The 21478-nt window shown below is 40.5% G+C and overlaps 1 protein-coding gene across 2 annotated transcripts in view; it reads left to right on the top strand.

Annotated features, from left to right (window-relative positions):
• MGA (MAX dimerization protein MGA) overlaps window positions 1-18794 on the top strand; it is a 46542-nt gene extending 27748 nt beyond the window's left edge. The window contains exons 17-24 of one of the 2 annotated variants that reach the window (XM_088520487.1): window positions 7045-7169; window positions 8616-8667; window positions 10403-10585; window positions 11268-11379; window positions 12938-13168; window positions 14249-14425; window positions 14880-15032; window positions 16089-18794. In XM_088520487.1, the coding sequence (XP_088376613.1) occupies window positions 7045-7169; window positions 8616-8667; window positions 10403-10585; window positions 11268-11379; window positions 12938-13168; window positions 14249-14425; window positions 14880-15032; window positions 16089-17392 (2337 nt within the window). In that variant the 3' untranslated portion in view covers window positions 17393-18794. Of the gene's footprint in view, window positions 1-7044; window positions 7170-8615; window positions 8668-10399; window positions 10586-11267; window positions 11380-12937; window positions 13169-14248; window positions 14426-14879; window positions 15033-16088 lie in introns of both variants that reach the window. The other variant, XM_088520486.1, reaches the window with a different exon arrangement.
• The last annotated feature ends 2684 nt before the right edge of the window (window positions 18795-21478 follow it).

Here is a 21478-nt window from a genome sequence, read left to right as displayed (position 1 = left end):
GTATGTGATGAGATAAACATGGACCGAGAAACTAGACATCTATGCAGAAGAATTTAAAAGCATATCAAGTTAAATTTGAAGTAATTATGTTAGTGTATTCAGGATTTTGAAAGTAAGTAGTTCTTCAATTCTTGTGTATTAATATAGTCCTTTCCTACTTGAAAACTGCATTAGACTTTCTCTTCTAAACCATATACCGAGTTGCTAAGTTAAAAGTCAACAGCATTGCTTTTAGAGAATTTGTTGTATTTAACTTCCAGAATAGTTGACTAGTCGTTTAATGCTCTGGCTCACAACTGTCTGGACAAAATGATAGCTGCCGGGCTGCACCAAGGTGAAGGTATAACAAGCAGCTCTAATATTTTGAAGTTCTCTTGAGGTTTGGGGTTGAAAACTGAACTGTTGTCTTGTTTGAGTAGGGTGCTGCTCAGTCCATACCGGTTCTGTAAGCTTCCGTAACGTGCAGCAGAGTTATCACCCACTGTGAGAAGTGTTTAATGTATACCACACACCTGCTGAGCTTTTCAGACAAGGAGGTCTTAGGGATTTTTGGTAAGCCATTGAAATCACAATATTTGGGTCACAAGAGTAGTTTGTTATGAGAGTAGAGAATAGAAAGGGGCCTGAGCGCCCTGAAGTTTGGGAGGATGGTAAGTATGGGGGTTCTTCCCGACTGGAGATCTGGAAGGTCCCCAGAAGGAGGACAGCACTTCCCTGCTTGTTTCTCCTGCACTCCACAGGTCTCTTGGTTAAGATTATTGCCTAGTTCATGAGGCCAATTGCTTAGAAAAAAATCAACAGGCCAGTGTTGGGCTCTCCCTTTGCTGTCTTCATGGTATATCCTTGAGAGATGGGCTGCCAGGAACATGGCATATTGCTGTGGCTGGGGCAAGTCCGCTCTGCATCACGTATACTTTCTGTACTTTCCTCTGGAATCTTAATATGAAGCACCCAATGATTTGCAGTGATTTGGGATGGCTTGGAGTGCAGGGGGATTGCTAGTGAAGGTAAATCTTTATTTCTTAGGTGAGAAGTTTGTCTGATGAGTAAGTTGGGGAGAAGCAGGTCCTTTCCTGGTTTTTTGTTTTTTGTTTTTTCCTTTTTCCTTTTTTCTTTTTTTCTTGTAGCCTTGTGAGGTGTCTTAGGGTTTCCTCTTGCTTGGGCAATGGTAACCCTTACAGGTAAGGAATTCTGAGTGGCACCAAAGAGTAAACAGTTCTCTCGTGAGAATTTGTGGGGAAGGAAATGCACGTAGTCACAGGTAGTAGAAGTCTGTACCCAGTACAAGGAGGATCAGCGTACATACATCTCTCATGCCTGAGGTTTGGAGACTGCTAGCAAGTATGGTGTGAAAAGATGTTGCTCATGGACTAAAAATATGTGCTGCAGCAGGAATACTGTGTGAGGCAGCATTATCTTTGCATCTTTGTGGTTTGGTGGTGTGGCATTGCTTTAAAATAGCTCTGGCTGAAAGGCCTCAGAAGAACAGAAGCTTTTCAGCTCTAAGAGATATTCTCGAGCTTGGTGGCTAATGTGATCTCCATATCGATAAGCTTAGATTTCCAAGCGGCAGTCCACAGACAACAGGAAAGAAAATGATGCTTGAAGAAGGTTCAAGATTGAAGAAAGTTGATCTTTTTTCCTGCCTTTCTAGCTTCTTGACCCGTCCTGTCCCTCCCCCACCTTATATTAATGTTAGATGATTTTGCTTAGTCAAGTCATTGGAGAGGCAGCAATGGAAAGGGAGAATATCCTGCCTGGGAGGAGACTTGGGAATGGATTTGGACCACCACATCTCCAGAGGTCCTTTCTGTCTCAACTTACTCTTGTGATTCTGTGAATATGCTTCTGGAAGTTTGGAGAAAAACCTTAAAAATACATGTATATTTGTTTATCAGGCCTTCAGTTTAGTCAGAATCATGCAAGTTTGTCACCGAACTTGAGATACCGCCTCAAGCGACGGCAAGAAGATGCTTTTATTAAAGCATTTGTGCTCTTGTGTCAGCACAGTGTTTGCCTGCATGGCTCTTCCAGCGTTGTTTGTCAGACTGGATGAAGTCAATCCATACTGAGTAGGAGGTTTGCTGAGTATAGGAGGTTTATTTGTTTTATTCAGCTAGTGGACTTAACGTGAGAAACTGTAAGCTCCTCCTTTACTCAGAAAGAGGTGGAGAAGCTCCTTCAAATGCTCTCTTTGACCTTTTGCATTTCTTTCACAGAATTATGTCAGTAACGAAGGCTTGGGAAGGTTGAGCATCCTGGGTTTGGTGATACAGGCCAAGCTCTCTGTATTTGCTTGCATTTGGGTATCTGAAAAATTAAACTGCCGTGGCCTGGCCCATGATGTTAAACTTGCTCTCCGAGGCAGGATGATTGCATGCAAAATGCCTGTTGGGAATGGCTATTTGGTGTGGGGTAAATCACAAACTATGTCCATGAATTGTTCCCATGAGAGTTCCCTGGATTAAGCTAAAATCATGCGACAGATTGTTTTAGTATTTAATGCTGTAGATAGAATTTCAGTCCCCTGGCCCCCTTTAATTTACTAGTCTAAATATAGCTCCATATCTGGTAAGATAATTTAAATACTGTTAAAACTTTGTTTTTCAGCCCTTTTTTTCTGAGCTAAGCATGAAAATTTTGCAGAACTATTACAAATGATTACAACATTGTTAAAACTGTTAAGTAGTCCACAAAATATATGTTTTACACTTTTCCTTAATCTTAATCTCCAGTGCCTTCTGAGTTTATGTAACAGAGCATATGGGAGGTTTCTAGGCAGAGTAGCAAGATCTGAAAACGAGGCGTTTGTTGGGCTGATCTCTGAAGCCATCCAGTGCCAGCTCCCCTTTTCTTCATTGCTGTCACCGAGGACCCTCTGCCAAGAGGTGACTGATTATTCAGGCACCGGCCATGGGGGTGTGGGCTGCCAGGAACAGCCATGGGAAGGTGAGAAGAGAGAGCTTAGATGCAGACACGAGGTGCCGTGAGTCCTAACGCTTCTGTGGCAACAGTAGAACTTACCTTGTAGCGTGGTATTGATCCCTGTTGGGTCTGCATTCCTCCTTCCTTTGAGTATTTTATTCCAACAAAGTGACAGCAGATTTACCTGGATTACCATAAACTTTTCAATTAGCCTTGTATAACTTGTGAGGGGTTCAAAACTTCACCATGACAGTATTTCTAGTAGAAGTCATTTTCTGATTTTTCTCACTCTTCAGATTCTAGTATCCCACATGAACTTCCCTTCCCTGCAGCGTGATGGTGTCTAAAGGTAGCTTGGACGGTGCTGTTTGGCCTGCTCGAGAGAAGCTCTAGTTATCTCTTGCATGTAGAATCACAGTGATGATACTGTATAAAATGGAAAAACTACAGGAAATACTGGAAGGTTTCTGGCAACCAGGAGAGTTTATGGATGATCCAGGAGAGCTGCAAAAAATGAAAAGTGTTCTATGTATCATGAAATGTAGCAACTATCTGTTAAGTTATGTAACCTTGTACCTCTGGCACGATTAACCCGTTTCCAGCATAATTATATGTGTCTACTTAGTAGGTCTGTGCATTAAATAGGACTTCTGTTTGCATAATTTTTATTCAGCCAGTTGTTTCCCCTGGTTTTGTGACAGTGAACTCTGCCTTCTTTCATCTGGGAACCGTGGCAAGGGTTGAAGAGACTCAGCAGAGCAGCTCTGCTCCCTGTTTCCATCTCCTGGTGAAGCTCAGGAGAAGCTCTGTCTCTGTGCAGTTCACAGTTCAGTGTCTCTTAGCTCCTCCTTATTCTTTGCTTTCCCTCCTTTCCTCCCTCTTAGTGGTACTTAATTTCAGATTCAAGCTTCTTTCACTCTCCTCATATGTGGAATTTCTGGAATTTTTGTACTCAGGTACTACAGTACATCCTTTTTTAACAAGTGTGTGAGCCCTGGCATCACAGTTAAGCTCCAGAGAATCTGGACAATTTCTTTTGCATTTTTGCTTTAACTGCCTTCGCAACTGTGTTTCAGTGCAAAAGGTGAAGGTGTCGCTCTGGCTTACTACAGCAATACTTGGAAGTGACTTGGATACATATGTCTGTCTTCCTAAGAAGGAAATGACTGGATTAAAAAAAAAAAAAAAAAGGCATCCAGAGACAGAGCATTCTGTTCATTAAAACTAGACAGTGACAGGGGCTATCAAGTAAAGCAAATATGAAGGGGAAAAATTGTTCACTGTGGATAAGTGCTGTTCTTCAAGTGTCATGTTTATATAGCAAATCCTAAATGTTTCTGTAAGCATATAGAGCTGCTTGCCGAAAATGGCGCAAAGCTGCGTGCTCTTCATGGGTGCTGTTGGAAAGTTGCTGAAATGCTCTGTTGAATTGTAATGCAGTCTTAATTCAGTCACCAGTTCGGTGACCATGGTCTATTCTGGATCCTAGACTGCAAGTGATACTTGGTTGGACCTCACCAACGTCCCAGGCATGTGGTGTCTTCTGACTTTTTCTCTTGCTGTTTTTTTTCTCTCTGCTCTACCTAGCTCCCGTGATTTTGTAGGAGGATATTTACAAGGCAGAACAAATGTTAAGGGCTTTAAGCCACAAAAAAGAGTCTGTTTCCTCAGGCATATTCCAGTGTGTTGTTTCCAAAGTCAGAAGACAATTTGATTTACCTTCAATAAGTTACCTACCTACCTACCTGCTTGTGGTTGACTCATAACAGAAGTTACCAGGGCATTATCCAGACTCATGACTGCTCTGAAAAAAAAGATGTAAGAATCCCCAGTAGTGAGTAGTAATAGAATAACTTGTTTATCTCCTTTCCAAATACAGAAGCCACCAGAGATCAAAGCTGCTTTCCTGGCAGAGAAGAATGGTGTCTTTAAAGTCAGCACATGGAAAAATATCTTTGAAAGAAAGATTGAGATTGTTCCCTGAGGCTAGTAAGTTCCCACCTAAGGTCACCCTCCTTGATCCTCTTTATTTATGTTTAAAAATATGTGACTTTTTCATTCAGGTCAAAAACTATAGCTGATAATCTGGGTGTCACCTATTTATTTCAGCAGTACTTTGTGATACTTTGTCATACAGTTAAAGTTGTCAGCTTCTTCAAAAGTGAGTGGCTTAAATTTTTATGCCTCTTATACACAGTGTGTACTACTAGCACTTTGGAGGGCCCGTCGTGACGTTGTTAGTGGAAGGTGAAGATGACTTGGGAACATTCGGGTAGTATTAAAGCAGTGCACGTTACAGAGTTTCATTCTTCTTCAAAGACTAGAAGCTTTTGCAGACAATAGTGCACCCACACACAGACGCAAAATGTGTGTGTGTATGTATGTATATATATCTTATGTGTATTTCTTCCCTTCCAGTGCTGCCTTTAGTAAAGGAGGACAGACTTCATTACTTTTCCAAACTGTTTCTAAATTCTGTCTTTTCTATAGCCTCTATCACACTGCCATGGGAGACAGTGCTATACACAATTTTAAAAATACTGATAATTTTCTTTTGGCAGGCAGAATTATTTAATTGTTCCAATATGGTGTCAGTAACAAAGGTAGCATTTTTTTGTGTTGTTGCATGAATTACAGCTAATCCCTGCTGTGAGTTACAGGTGAGGGATAGGGGGAGAAACTTGGCCTAAGAAAAGATTGGGTAAAAAAGCCAAATATTACAGAAAACGCTTGCTTATGAGGCATCTCACTGCTCTGTCAAAAAGGAAACTATTGACTAAGACTTACATGCCTGTTATAAATTGAGTTTTTAATTACTGTAGCTATAGATTTCACAGGCAGCAATTTCATGATAGGTAGTTGGAAATGCATATCATTAGCTACTAGTTACTACTGCTTGTATAATAACTGAGGCTGTTATTGTTGCATATTGTTTTTGTTAATGCCGTTTTAGCCTGATCTGTGGCCAGCTGGCTCAGTGCAACAGCTTCACCTATTTAGTAAGAGTTTCTTAGAACAGCAGCACTACTGTGCGATATCTTCAGTGAGTTACAGTTAATGTAAAATAATGAGTACCATGAAAAGCCTTTAATGGATGCCTTCCACTGATACAGAATTGTGTGTGTGTGTGTGTATGTATGTATGTATGTATATATATAATGATTAACCGTTTGCATCAATTTCAGGTAAGTATTCTGTTCAGAGAAGAAGGAGGTTGCAGTTCACCAGAAAGAAAGAGAAAAAAGGACAAGAAGAAGGAAGGAAAGACAGAAGAGTAGAGTAGGAGAAGGGCGAGTTTGGGTGGTTGAGGGAGCTGGGTGAAAGGAAGTACAGCGTGAAGGTATAATTGCGTTTTCTTCAGGGGAGGAAAGAGTTCTGCATTCTCTAAGTAGACCAGTGATTATACGATTGAAGCCTATTTAAAATTGCTTGAATAAGGCTTGCTTTTGGTTTGGAGGTAGGAGAGCAGAATATGGCACCGTAAATGTGGACACAAGATTGGTAGTTAACTGCTGCAGTTGCTACAGCACAGCAGTGCTTCTCCATCTCTGTTTGCACAGGGACTTGATTAACAAGTTTTCTTGGTTGGAGGGCATAGAAAAACAAATACTTTTTGAAATATTTTAAGTTATTTTAAATAATTTTAGCACAGGTTCTTTTGAAAGAGCTAAAATTATACTCTTCATGATGTAAGTGGTCTTGTATGGCCTGAAGAAGCCTGGTTGTGTGATGCTGTGACTCTTGCTCTTTTTTTTTGTTGTTGTTGTTCTTGTTGTAAGAGACTGTTACCAAGTTGATAACTCTTGCAGCACAACTGGAGAATGTAGGCAGGAAAGGACTACCCTGTGAAGGCCTTACTTGTTCCTAGCAAAAGCTTAAATGGCAGAGATAGGTTTTGACACTAGCAAAATCCATTTTGTAGAAGTTGCTAGTGGGAGGAATTCAAAGTATAAAAAACCACCTGCTTAGGGATTGTTTATTGGCCAATGTAGCTAGAGATGTTGGTTCTTAATGTTATGATGTAATCTCTTTGAGTCTGAAGTGAAACAAAATGTTTTGGCCTGAGCACTATTGCTGCATAGATACTCACTTTAAAAAACAAAACAAAACCTGTTCCAGGATGCGTGTGAATACAGTGAGGATGACGAGCAGGTGGACATTGAGACCGTGGAGGAGCTTTCAGAGAAGATTAACATTGCCCGTCTGAAGGCCACAGCTGCTAATATCCGACCTTCCAAACAGAAGTAAGCATCCCTGGAGAGCGCTACACCTTTGTGTTTTAATGATGAGCTGACATTGAATGAACCCCCTAAACAAGAGGTTTACTGTAATGGTAAGATAAAGAAGGGCTTTTGTCAGGACTTCCTGAGCACTGGGGCATTTGAGGCCCTGTGAGGACTCAGTCATCAGAAAAACAATAGATTAAGGATATTTTAGCTTTTTTTTGTTGTTGTTTTGTTTTCTTTTTTTCTTTTTTTAATTTAATCTTACTTTTCTTCCTCAGTTGAATTTGTTCACCAGGATGCATGTCTTCTACGTAAATGTAAAGCATTCCTGAGTGAATCGCATCCCTTCCTGCATCTTGAAAATGAGTGGGGTCACCTTGGTTTTAAGCATGATTTTGCAAACTTCTGTTTTCTTTATTCTTGCTGGTAGATGTATTAATTTTAGGCAGGAGCAGTCGCTGACTGAATGCCTGATAAATAAAAGCTTTAACTTTAGAACAATTGACCCAGTGAAGAAAGTATACATATTTTATATATATGTATAATTATGATTTTCATTTGCATTGTAGTTTGCCATGGTTGGATAGCTTGGCTTCTTATTCTCTTTTCCCCTTTGCACGTTCTTTTTTTTTTTTTTCTGATGCTGCTGCCCTTGCATTTCTACTGACAGAATGCAAAGTAAAAACACCCTTTATCTAAGGTATGTGAGGAGGGTTATGGAGATTCTCTCTTGTTTGTAGCAAGCAAAAGGATGGGAAAGGTGGGTCCTGAGTGTAGATTTATTTATTTATTTTTTTTTTGTAGAAACTCTGAAGGGTCTGTTTTGGGATGTTACATATCTCAGCTCCATTTTTTTTTCTTTCAAAGATACAACTTGACTTTAACCTTAGATGGTGACTTTGCTGTTCTCTGAATTGCCAAAATCTTTCATCAAGAAGAGCAAAATAGCTGTGGTGTTTTGTAAAATATTTTTTCAATGTGTGTGTTGTTTTCTTGAAGTTCATGAAAAATAACATGAGGAAGCTATTTTTTTGACATTAGGGTAGCAGTAAAAGTGAGGGGGCTTTGTTGGTTGTTCTTGGTGGGGAGGGAGTGTTCTGCCATCTGCATTTAATCTGTATTTTTAGAAAAACAACCAAAAACTTTAATAAAAACCAGAAAAAAATACTCTGCATCTCAGTCACTGACTTAATTTATTCTCTTTGGCATGTAGAGAAATAGTTTGTTTTCTGCACTGTGAGATAATTTTACAGGTCTTAGAACAGCTGATTTTTTTTTCTAGGATGTTGGCATTGAAGTTAGTTCACTTTCCTGAGAAAGCTAAACAGCATCCTGCTTTCATTAGGAAGGGAAAGTTAATTTCAAGGGACATAAAGAGAAATTCTAGGCTGTTGGAATATAGTTAATGAGAACGGTGTGCATGAGATGAGTAGCGTTGGGAAAAACTTTTTGCCTTTCTTCCAGATACCATGCTCGTAATTCTTCGGATGAGAAATTATCAGAAAAACCTACGAAGGTATATGTTTGCTCTCCTCTTTACTTTTGGTATCGCACCTCCATTTTAAAAATAAGCTTTCATCTCAGGCGAGACTCTAATGTGATTTAAATACCTTTCATGTATTGATGCATAAATGCAAGAGACTGAATGTGGATATTGGGGGAAAGGGCTGTGTACACATCTCATTAAAGAAAGGACTGCCACTGATATCAGTGGAGTTGATTCAACTTTGAGTAGAAGGAATATCTGCCTCTTATTTGCTACTAAATTTTCTTAGGTTTTCTGTTCTTGGTGTCCATAATTTTGGCAGGACAAGTTAAATAATGACTGAGAATTTTTTTTGTATGTCTAAGTATGCAGCACTGGGCAAAGGATTTCTGAAAACAACAGTTTAAATCATATGTACTTAGGCAAGATAAAGACAACTGAGAAAGTTTTAAACCAAAACTCATTGCAGCCTGTCTGGGGTTGGTGCTGTGGTTTAGGGTGACTCTGCGGCCAGTTTCACTAGCCATGCACGGTACTAACCCTCAGTTGTCACACGCTTAGCAGCACGTTCAGAGCTACCTGCCAGCGCGGTGGGGCTTTGAGGGGGCGCGAGCCTGGCGTGTGCCTGGCACACCAAGCAACCTGCTGCGTAGGCCTTGGCCGGAGCAAAGATGAGTTCCAGAAATCCCTGCCTGCCCCTGCCTTCTCCATGCGTTCTTCTGTCTGCCCTTGAAGTTACGCCATATGACTGATGTCAGGTGAAGAAAATGGCATGAGGCCCTTTGTAAAAGGACCAAACTTTGCCCAAGATGAGAGCAGAGGCTGTTGTAGTCACCCTGAACTCAGGCTGCCTACAAGGGCAAAACAGATGTCAAGATTTCAGGAGCGTGTCAGTGTTCAGATTCCTCCTAAAGCCGGCAGGCATGGAAAGAGCATTCCTGGAGCTGAGGAGCCTTTCCACTGATCTCACTGGGACTTGGAGTAGGCCAAAAATGATTTAAAAAATCTAAACATTCCTTAAATATTACTTTGGCATAAAGTAAGCAACCTAACAATACAAAACCTATAAGAGTAATGATGAAATAACCTTTTAATGTGGAGACATTGACAGCTGTGTGTATTACCTATTGATCTTTGTGGAAGTTTAAACAAATGCACAACTAAAGCTTGTCTTTGACGATTCCTTTTTTTGGTAAATGTCTGAGGTGATCAGTGTTAATGGTTTCTTTCATGGTCTGATCTACAATGTCCATTGGCCCCTACCCATACATTTCTATGAAACAAAACATGAATTGGTTTAACACCAGGGAAAGATTCAAGTGGCTTCTATTCGATGTAGTAGTTTCATTTGTTGCTAGACCTTTCTGATAATTAAAAACATGGGGCTCAAACATGTGAGTTCGCTGTAATACTGTGGCTTACCTAAGTAGCCTTGTATTGCAGAGTGTCTCTGTAATACGTTTCCATATGTGGGGAAATGGAATGCTTGTGAACAGAAAGGGCTGCTCATGGTCTTTTCCTTCAGAGAGGATGCAGCTGTGTTGGTCACCTTCACCATATTTCATGCTTCTTGCTTGTGCTTCCAAGATTGAGCATTCATGAAGACATGATAGTTGAATAGCATGAAACACTGATGTTCTTTGTGTCCTGGAGCATCTAAGAAGATGTCTGTAGAAACCTCGTAAATCAAGCATGCCTCTGAATAATGTTTGCTGTTGAGTTGCATTTTTATTTAAACTGGCCAATACGGTTTCTTCTCCAGCAGAAACCTCCCTTCTGGAACAGAAAGCAGAAAACCGAGGCCGAAGCCTTTGCTCACTACCGTCAGACCCACACGGCAAACGAACGGCGGCGGCGGAATGAAATGAGAGACCTCTTCGAAAAGTTAGAGAGAACTCTGGGGTTGCACAAGCTTCGCAAGGTCTCCAAATGCTATATTCTCAAACAAGTAAGTATTCTGAAGCCTCATCTCTGTGGAGCAGAATCATTTAATCTGGACAGAGTGGTCAAGTAGCCTTTGAGCCCAGCATGATCCAGAAAGAGATCTCCCGACGTGTTTGCAGAGCCCTGTCGAACAAAGAAATATGTGAAAGAATCTGTATTCTCAATAGCTTAATCCTAATGATACAGCTTATGACGCAGTTCACATTAGCCCTCCTTTTGTTTCCTTCATGAATTTAAGCAAGCAAAGTTTTGTCTTAACTTGACAGCTAAGACAGGCAGTTTTGAAATAGGTTGAATACAAATTTTATTTTTTGATGCAGAAGGTTTTTTTGTTGTTTTTTTTTAATTATTATGCTGACGTAAAATATTTGATTGGAAAGATGTAAATGCCAGGAAGCCAAACATAAGTTGTAGATAAATAATAATGCTTACAAGTGTACCTTGAAATTGTGGGATAAATGTTTTTCTCTTAAAAATGACTAAACTTTGGAGGAAGGCAGAACAAGTTGTTATCTCTTCAGTTTTTATTTAGGGAAAACTGGCATTACACAATACTTCATCTGTTGTCTGTCTCTGAGTTTCTCAAGGTGATCAAAATATCTGTAAAAAAATCTGTAAAGTCTTCTGGGAAGGAAGACTATTTTGCTGTTGCTGTGTGTATTGTTGACTCCTTGGTGCTTTTGTAGGCATATGAAGAAATCCAGGGATTGACTGATCAGGCAGATAAACTCATTGGACAGAAGAACTTACTGAGTCGCAAACAGGATGTTCTGATTCGTAAAGTATCCACGCTTTCAGGTGAGACTTGTTTTTTTGAGAGAGGCTAGCTGGAATAAGGAAAGAAATCTTTGCAAAGGCAGGAAGGAGTTAAGAGTGTGAGCACCTGTGGTTCTTGGTGAGTCTTTAGTGTTCACATAAACTTTAGACTCTTGATGCCAAGCAAAGACATGCTATGCTCTGATTCAGCAATATACTTATCATGATGATAGAAGCGTTGCTTTTATTTTCCTTTCGTATCTAAAAAGAAAGCTAGAACTGTGCTGCAAACTTAGACTTGGTTACTCTGTTCTGAGAACCTTTTTAGTGGGGAGAATATGTCACTTCATTGGGTCACTGGTGACTCCTTAAAACAGCTTTTCTGCTGCATGCCTCACCAGTGCACAACTGCCTTTGATTAGAACCAAAGCCACAATTCTTTTTGTCAACTTTGCAAAAGTCTATTCCTGTGCTACTTTTCTCAAAAGTAACGATGGCAATGTCTGTTAGAGAATGCAGCTCTGTCTGTAGAACAAAATTGCCATGTATTCTGAGCTGCTATTCATCTGGGCATTTCAGATGAAATGCATGACCCAGTTATTGGGTCTTTGTCTCATGTGGATGTGTGGGAAAACTGTAGCACATGTTCAGCCAGTGCCAAAGAATGTGTGTGAACAAGCTTGAAGCATTAAATTATTCTTTCTATCATCTCTTTATTCTATGGGTGTAGAAACAGGAGACCCATCTGTAAAGCAGAAATTAAAGTTACTTGAAACTAGTATATTTGGATGAATTAGTTGATGTATATTTGAGGTATTGGTAAATACTTTGTTTTAGTGGATCCTTATCTTACTCCAGAAATGTGTCAGGCATTTGGGCAGGATATGAAAGCAAAGAACAACTTTGCTAAGTAGTTTTGCTCGTCTTCTGTGTTTCTGTGTGAAATACTTCAAAACTATTGGGCCTGGGGACTAATCTGCAGGGGACTAACTCTCAAGAAGATTAGTTTAAGATAGACTTTGATGCTATAGCATCAACACTAAGTAGGAAACAAGTCAGGATAGTTGGTTGCATTTTGGTCCTATTAAATTGTGTGCATATACAGAAAAATGATTTATAAAATGTTGTGTGATTTGAAAATTGTAGCATACCAAAAGTCATAAACTGTATGTGAATTTACTGAATGTCTTTAAGTAATAAGGTCCATTAGCCTAAGTAATTTAATGCAAGGTAAAGGTAACATCTTGCCATGTAGTCATTTAGATAACATTAGAAAAGATGCAAGTTTTTTTCAGAGATGTAGAAATTTTCATAAAGTAGCTGCTCAGCAACAGCCAGTGTTTGTCCAGGCTGAGTTCTGTTCATCAAAGTTGCAGGTAGATTCTAAAATGGATGGACACTTCTGAAGAAAAAGAAATCTTAAAATAAATACATAGTTGTTTTTCTCTAGTCTTAGATAATGCTACTTACTTTAAGGGGTTTTATTGATTGTAAAGTAGTTGGATGGAATAAGCTGGATAGATCTTTAGTTCAGTCTTAGCTCTCTAGTTTTGGAAAGTGAGTTTGAAAATTCATTGACGCTGCATTGATTTTCCTGTAGGGAAAACAGAAGAGGTTGTGCTGAAGAAGCTAGAATACATTTATGCCAAACAAAAAGCAGTAGAAGCACAAAAAAAGAAGAAACAACCTGAGGCACAGGAAACCGTTGTAACTTCAATGGCTGGCCTGCAGCCTGCACCGTGTGCTCCATCCAGAGACCTGGGCCAAGTGGCTGTTACCAACAGAAGAGGGAAACCACTGATACTTGCCAAAAAAGGAGGCCAGGCTACAGGTGGGCCAAAAGAGACACCCATTTCATAAAGGGGAGGCAGACATTTCAGGACCGTTTGTGGAATCCGTCTTTCTTGCAGCACGATTCAGTAAAGAAGCAGAAACTACTGGATGGACAATGTTTGTTTCTAATGAATATGAGAACAGCATGTTTGAGATGTTTAGATGAACGTGATACTGTGTTTCAGAATGATGGAAAATAAGTTCCTTAGTAAGATGCCTTGCAGTCCTATGGAGTTTCACTGCAGTCTTGCAGTATTCACAGATTTCTGTGAATCAAAGACATTTCTTTCCTGCTGATTTACGGCTAGAAGTGCCATCTTGTAAATCATGAAGCTAGGAGACTAGATTTAAGTTTTTGAAAGACCTCCTGCCAAGTGAGCTAGCTCTTGAGGTGGGAGAAGACTTGCTCATAGATTAAACTGCAGTTATTGGATGCTTGGTGGTTTGTTTGGTGTTTTTTTTTTTGTTTTTTTTTTTTGAGCTACAGAGAATTTGTAGGAAGTGTTTGGTATTTATGGAGACTTTTCCACCAGAAACGTAAAAAGAAGGAACAAAAGAATAGCAGCCAAAACTTTTTGTGGTGGTAAGGACCACCTTAATATGCCATTAGGATCAGGTGATGTTTCTTGCCTTGATCACAGAGCTTACTTGAAGTGATCTTGGACTTTTATAGAGCAGCCTGTTGTTCCTTGTTTTTGTCTAGTCCAAGGGAAATTGGACATCAGAATTGGATGTGGTGAGAGCACTCCCACACTTTGGACTCAACAAAGTCACTTTGGAATTCCTCATGACTGCTATGATCTTTGATAGCATGTCACCCTAGAGGGTTAGGGCTGAGTTGGACTGGACGGGGAAGTCATGCAGACTTGTTCTAGCCACTTATTTAAGGCTTTTGGAGCCTGTCCAGCTTCTGCAGCAACTTTCTGATTTGGCTTGTAGACCCTTCAGCTGCCATTCCTTCCACACCTGTAGTTAACATGGTCTTTAGACTGCAGCGTATCGTTATCACAGATGCTATATTAGAATAAGTTAACCTGATTTGTGTATGTGTATATATATATATATTTTTTTTTTCCAGAGGAAACTTCTTCATCTCTTACACTAACTGCTGCAAGCCTAGTGATGACTCCACAGGGGCAGGTGCTTACGCTGAAGAGCCCGTTAGTACCAGCACAGGTGGCAACTGTTTCTTCCACCCTCTTGCAAGCTGAATTAAAGCCTCGAGCTGCCACCACTACCATGACAACACAGCAAGGTATGATCATGTATGATCACATACTAATTGGTAGTGTTCATTGATGTGCATATCTGTGTGCACCGCAGCATTTTACTTCATGTTTGCTTTGAATTTTTAGAACTTACCTGAATGAGATATCAGTGCCAGTTTCTATATTTAGCATAATTAACTCAAACTCAAAGCAGTTTGTCAACAGGTAATAAAAACCTGTTAAATCTTCATTTTTCCCAAATTAGGGAGACAGGAGCTCTCAGGACAGATAATGCAAAAGGAAGAATGCAAAGGAATCATCTTAGTTGCTTAAACAATCTATATCTCTATATCACTTTATCACACAGTGATTTTTTTTATCACTTTCAGAATGATACTACAGTGTAAAATCCTACATAGAATGTTGCAGGGCTTTTACTTTTCAGGCTTGACTGAGTATCTGAAAGATTCTTGTTTCCCTCCTCCCCTTTTCTTGGATAAGGTATTGCTTCCGTGATGATTCAGCTGCCAGGATCAACAGTTCCTGTCCAAGTAAAGGGAATCCTTACTAACTCCACTATTCCCATTACACTGTCAACTGTCGCTGGAAACCGAGTGCCCTCAACAGTAGTAACAGCTGCAGAGCCCAATACAGGTAGGCTGCTCTTTTTTTTGTGTGTGTGTGTGTGTTCTGCTTGTGTGCAGGGAACTTTATCCCTGCAAAGATGACACTTCATTGTTTTTCTTGATGGGAAGTAATACTGGGTGTTACTGTCTGAGTTTTCGAGGAAAATGATTTAAGTATTTTGAACAGATTAGAGAGGACTTCAGGGTGGCTATGGATAAGAGCTTTACTTTGCTGAACTGATTCTCCCACAGCAAAGCAAGTAGGATTGAAACATGTCCCTGGTGTATTGCATCTCACTGGGAAGGCCACAGTGCCAGGTGGCAGTGGGACTCTTGAAGAGTCCCCTTGCCTATCTTACTCCAGCACAGCCCCTTCCCACACCCTCTGCCTGCTGCTGTTGGTGGCTGCCTGTGAGAGAAGTGTTTTTTAAGGCTGAGCACTGTGTGCTGGGTGTAGGATGGCTCCTGACAGTAGTGTGTTGCTTGCAGTCTGCTTTGTTAAAAGGAAGCCATTAATTTTCTGGTTCACTGTAATCATTTGGGCATAGTGAATCCTCAGGAAAAAGAAATTTGTTTCAGATACTGGACTGGGAAAAATCTGAGCGTTGTATTTGGGCAACTGGATACTAAAAGCAAGTAGTCATGTAGTCCCTGAAATACCTCTGTAGTATTATTCACAGAAATAGTATTTCAAAATAAAGGTGTATAAGTTTGAAAAAACAGTGAGGAAGAAAATTCCCATTTTATTTTCCTTGTGAATCACCATAAGAATTATAAACATTACAGTTATTGGAATTTTTGCCAGCACACTGAGAGAATAGACAGGGCAAGTGGTTTTGTGATAATAGATGTAGAACTTGCTTATTCTTTTTTTTTTTCCCATCTCTCTATGACTCTATGAAATATTGGGTTGAAATATTAACAGCTTAATTTTCAAGGATTTACTTGGCCAAAAATGTGCAAGTATTTTAAACTGTGATTAGTAGCTTACTTGGGGAAGATCTGAGAGTGATCAAATTCAAATAAGCAGCTACCTTGCTGTTTTCTTGGATCCTGATGGATTTTGCTGTGTTTGGTTTTGCAGAAATTGAAGATTCATTCATGATGCCAAAGATTGTTAATGTAACATCACTGGCTGCTGAAGGAAGTATGAGTCTAAACCTGAACAGAAACAAAGGCTCCAATGCAACGTCAGCTGCAAGTACTCAGTTTCCTGAGAAATCCTTGGCAGTCGCTGCACCTCCTGAAAGCAGGAAAAGCGATAGCATCCTTTCTGAAGAAAAAGGCAAGGTGTGTGCTGGAGACAGTGGCGGAGATGGCAGAAGTACCACAGGTCCCACAAAAGTTTTCTTGGAAAATAAAGATGCCTTTCCGCAGCTCCGTAATGTGCCATGTACAAAGGAGCCTCCAGACTCTTTTAGTAAAAAGCTCTGCGTTGGTGAGTTTATAGGAAGCCAAACCAGGAGGAAAGACAGTGATTCAGGAAGGGAAAGGTTAAAAACAAAGGAGTTGCCATTCCACAAGCTGCAGATTAAAGATTCCAGAATAGAAATGGAGCTGAGGAAAGTGGCTTCTGCAATGGAGGAAGCGGAACTGGATGCAGGGGAGTTGCTGAGCAGCATTGAGGAGAGCGATGACACTGATGAAACCCTCACGTCGCTGCTCAATGAGATTGCCTTTCTCAACCAGCAATTGAACGATGATGCGTCAGGCATGTCAGAACTACCCGGTACTCTAAACTCGGACTTCTCTCATGGAGATTCAGAAGCTCGTCGGGGAACAACCAGTGATCTCAGTGCTGCGGATAGTTCTTCCTTCCAGTTTGGCCCTTTGGGAGGCAGTTTTAAGGACCTTTCTGAAGTTCCAGAGAGTGGTGGCTCTATAAGTCCTCTCCTGCTGCACCTGGAGGATGATGACCTTACCGATGGGGACAAGACCTCTGGGGAGCCTTCATCTGAAGCAGATGTTCTAAAGATAGTAATTGGTGCTGAAATGAAGGACTCGCTTCCCAATCTGCCTGCAACTAGTGGTGGAAGTGGCAAAACTGTAACATCCTCGGTGGAGTCAGCTAGTGCAACCCCGCCAGTTTTGCAGATGAAGACTAACCCAGAAGCTGGTAATGCTGACACTCTGTGGAGACCCATGCCCAAACTGGCACCACTTGGCCTAAAAGTGGCAAGTTTGCCAGTGGACTCGGAAGGACAAAGTGCCAAGGTGATGCCCTTACTGGCTCCTGTAGTTGCAAAATTGGCCCCCACTGGGTCAAAAGCTTCATTATCTGCAACTGTTCAAGAAGGTCAGGATAACAAAGTAATGCCCACTTTAGCACCTGTGGTTACAAAATTGAGTAATAGTGGAACCTTGCCTACAAATTCAGCAGGCAAATAAATGCGTATATTTTTTTCAAAGACTGGAAAGAAAATCTGGAGCAGCATGAACCCATATCTGAGTTTTGCAACCCCCCTTATCTGCAACTCTGATTTTCTATACAGCATCAGCAATCTGTTCCTGAGGGCAGGCCCCAAAGTGAGAAATAAGTGCTATGAAACTTTAATCATGTTGATGTATTTTTACCTCACTATTGCATTCTGGATACTTTCCTTCCCCTCACAGAACAAGGAGGATGAGGTATAACCATTGCTGGGCACATGGTATCCTTCCAAAATTGGGTCCTTCATGGAAACAGCTTGTAAAAGGACTGAGAAACCTAGGCTATAGAGAAAGATTTTTCCCAGTGGAGGGGCAGTTGTTTGTGGTTGAGGAAAAATCTCTGTTGTTTGTTTTTTTTATCAGGCGAATTATCTATGCAGAAATGAGATTGTTCATATTTGCTACTTCTTCTACTTGCAGAATACAATGAATGTGCAGAAATGAGATTGGAGTTGCTCTCACACTTGCTACCTAGAGTGGAGGAAAGGAAATTGGATGTTTTGCAGAGTACTGAAGTGAAAAGTTTCTCTTCTTTGGTGCTAGATAGTTCTCTGGTGTAGGCTCTTTTTAGGGGCTTATGCCCAGAAGATTTTCATATAGAACTCCTATCAAATGGGGAAGATGCTGATTTTTTCCAGGGTAGTTAAGAGCTAGGACAGTATGTTAAGTATAAAAGGAAAATGATAATGCCACCCTCCTTTCCCCTCACCCCTCTATACAAGCAGCTCTTCCCTTAATGATGCTTGGGGCATCTACAAGGGAAAATTTCAGAGACATAAATCTGAGCACTCCCTTGCTAAGTCTTCAGATCAGTGCTGAAGCAGCTTGAGTGTATTCACAGTTCTCCTGTTTTCTTTCCTCCGCTTTTTCTTAAAGATGCATTCGGTGGTTAGGATATGCTAATAGGAAATGTTGCTTCTTAAAAGTACAGAACCCTTTCAGGACTGTTGTAACAAAATTACTGAGTGAGGTGTATATGTGAGTGTATATATGAAAATACATGTGTATATCTTTCCAAACCTTCCATTTCTTTACAAATTCAGGAAAGGTACTCAGAGGCTTCTCACTGCATTTGCACAAGATATGTATAGCGCAAAAAAAAAAGTCAACAAAAATGCTCATTACCAGGGAAATAGGGCAGTATTGAATTGCAAGATGTATTTTTTATTCTTCTCTGCCACTGCTTACTCAGTAACCTGTAGGAACTCTTCACTGTTCAGCTATTGGACGCAAAGGGCCTGCAGACTGTAAAGATATTTATATTTTTGTACACAACTTTTGTTTTCATAGTTTCCTTGACAAATGAAATTTTGAGCCTAGGAGAGATGATTTGTTAATGAGTATATACGCAGTCTTTTCCTATCAAGCTTGTAAATAATAGAAGTTACGGTGCGCTTGAGGGGCTTCCTAAGTGCTCCCTAAAGGTGAAAACAGTGCTGTGAAAAGGATACAAAGGCGGGGAAGTAGCTGGTGAGTTTTGCTTTGTGCAGGAGCGCACTCCGCGCCCTGCCGCTTTGGCCCCAGCCTGCCCGTGGTGGGTGAGGCGCCGCGGCGGCCATTTTGCGGCCGTGCTGAGGGTGACATTTTGCCACAGGAGAGGAGCAGCGTTAGCTGCACGCGTAGCGCGACCCTATGCCCTAGTCAATAAGCTGCATTTTCAGGATCTGTGTCTAGGATAGGTTTGCCAGGGATATGCATCCTTTGGGTGTTTCCTTGTCTGTTTTTATGATTTTATATTAACGCTGCAGAGCAGAAAGAATCCCTTCAAACTAGGGATGCATGAAGTTACTCCAGAGGCCACATGAAAAAGGTTGTCTTCACCTGGCCATTTTGAATGGTGTGTTTTAAAGTTGCATACAATTTTTATTGCTTTTTGCATATTTACTCTTTTAAGGTTTGATACAAGTCATGTATTGATGAGTTGGAAAAGAGAACATAGGTCAGCATGCGAGCCATTCAGGGTCTTACAGCTGTTGGTGAATGCCTTAGAAAAGGGAACTAGCATATAAATACATGTTGACACTTCTTTTTTTTTAATATAAAAGGTTTTAACCTAATTTTAAATCACTGGAAATCTGGAGTAACGTTGCTGAGTATTTCTAATAGGCTGAAGTTGCTTTTTTTTTTTTTTTTTTTTTTTTTTTTTGTAAAGGCAGCTTGTTTTGTCAATAGATTTCATTCCTCCAGTGAGAGGGCAACCAGGACTGTGCAGTCATTCCTTTCGTATTTCTAATCACTGAGCTATCTTGCTGCACTTCATCCTGTATGGTCCTGAATAGTTCATTTTAATTGCAGAAATACCTACTAATAAGTTTCTGAACACTTTTAAAAGTGTATGTTGTCCCTTCTCAGAGAAAACATGAATTCAGACCATTCGCATATTATTTAAAATATGATTTGTGGTACTGAGGAGCTTCTTTTTTTTCATTGTGAAGATGGAGAATGCCTGGGTGTATTTACTGGGTGGCACCGGGCAATGAGGACTTTTTGCTGCTGTAAAAATTCTGTAATGGTGACAGCAGCCAATTTTGGCTTTTGAGCGTGATCACTAAATTAGCTAAGAATAGGTCACAAATTCAGCTGCAAAAAGTACTACTTGGTGCTGTTCCAAGGATATACGATGGGTTCTGCCTGGCAACAAAGCGTGTTGGAAATGCTCATTAGTCTCTGCTGCTCCTTGTTCCACTGTCTCATGTCTGCAGCTTAATGCTTTGCTCTGAATTGCAATGACGACTTCCCCATTTCCCCCGTACTCCCACTGGCTCGGGACAGACCTTTAGAAGCAACGATGTCTGCTGCCACCAAGGCAGAAATGCAAGAGGAAGAGATGAGTCGCACAAGGAGTTTTACGAGACTTCGAATCTTGAGGAGAACGAAGGAAACCCCTGCAAGGAGCACATTCTCACTAGACCAAGAGACATGGAGATTTTCGTTTTTTTACACATCTGTAAATAGACTGGAATGTTTTTAAGAATATAATGAAATGTCAGATTTAGCTTTTTTCCTTTTATATATTAAAGTATATCTTTCCCTCTTTTCTGCTTTTGAGAAATTGATATTTTTGTAGAAATCTAACAGTACAGGACTCTTAAATAACTGTATGTGAGGGACAAAGTGTAAAACTAAAATAAACCAATCAAGCTCAACTAGAAACTGCCTTTGGAAGTTCATTGCAGGGTGGGAAAGGGAGAGAGGGAGGAAGGGTGGAAGAGGAGTCGTGCTGTTGGCAGCAGCAGCAGCACATGGCGGACATGCTCGCTGGGGCAGAGTATTTGGCAACATAAACGTCCATTTCTTGGTTCAAGCTCCTCTGAGGGAAGAAAAGATTGATCTCTTGATTTGGTCTTGGGCAATGGGCAGGACCTGTTAGTGCCTGTAATGGTGGCTGTAAAAAAAATAAAAATAAAAAAGATTTGATGCCAACTTTCTAAATGCAGAAAACATGCTGAGGAAAAAGGCCTGCCCCATGCTGTGTAAGCAAGAAGGCTGCTTAGCAACTCAAAGGGGTTAAAATGTCATAATGGTGTAAAAGAAGGAAATACTGAAGGATGATGAGGCCCATGTAAAACCACCTTCCTTCTTTTTCCTCTCGGAAAACTTGTCCCTTGCAGACAAGTTCTCCAATCCCCCTGACTCGGTGGTGATGCACCCGAAGAACTGTCCTCAAAGGATGTTCTTAGAAGAAATAAATATAGGTGCCTGTCAGAAATCAGCATGTATCCACTGCTACCATTTCTTTGTCTATTAAATGGAGAATAACATACCTCATGCACCTTCCTTTTAAAGAAAAAATCTAGAGATGAGCAGTTTGACTTGAAGACCTAACAGAAGAAAAAACAGTAGAAGAGAAAATCATTCCTGGGGGTAAATGATGGACTGAAGAAGAGAAGTGTTTTCCCTTCCGCAAGAGGAAGATCAGATCTCACAAGAACAAATGAAAACGGGTGATACTTGTCAGAGGAAGCATTTCTGAAAACCTCTGATGAAGCCCTTCACCAAGGCCTCTTATCCCACGGTACTTATTTTAAAGAGGAAAAGATTATC

Source organism: Tinamus guttatus, unplaced genomic scaffold, assembly GCF_059628265.1.
Source record: "Tinamus guttatus ecotype Peru unplaced genomic scaffold, ASM5962826v1 Tinamus_guttatus_pri_ptg000089l, whole genome shotgun sequence".
Taxonomy (NCBI): Eukaryota; Metazoa; Chordata; class Aves; order Tinamiformes; family Tinamidae; genus Tinamus; species Tinamus guttatus.
The sequence above is the reverse complement of the archived record's forward strand: the minus strand, read 5'-3'. Positions and strand labels throughout refer to the sequence as shown.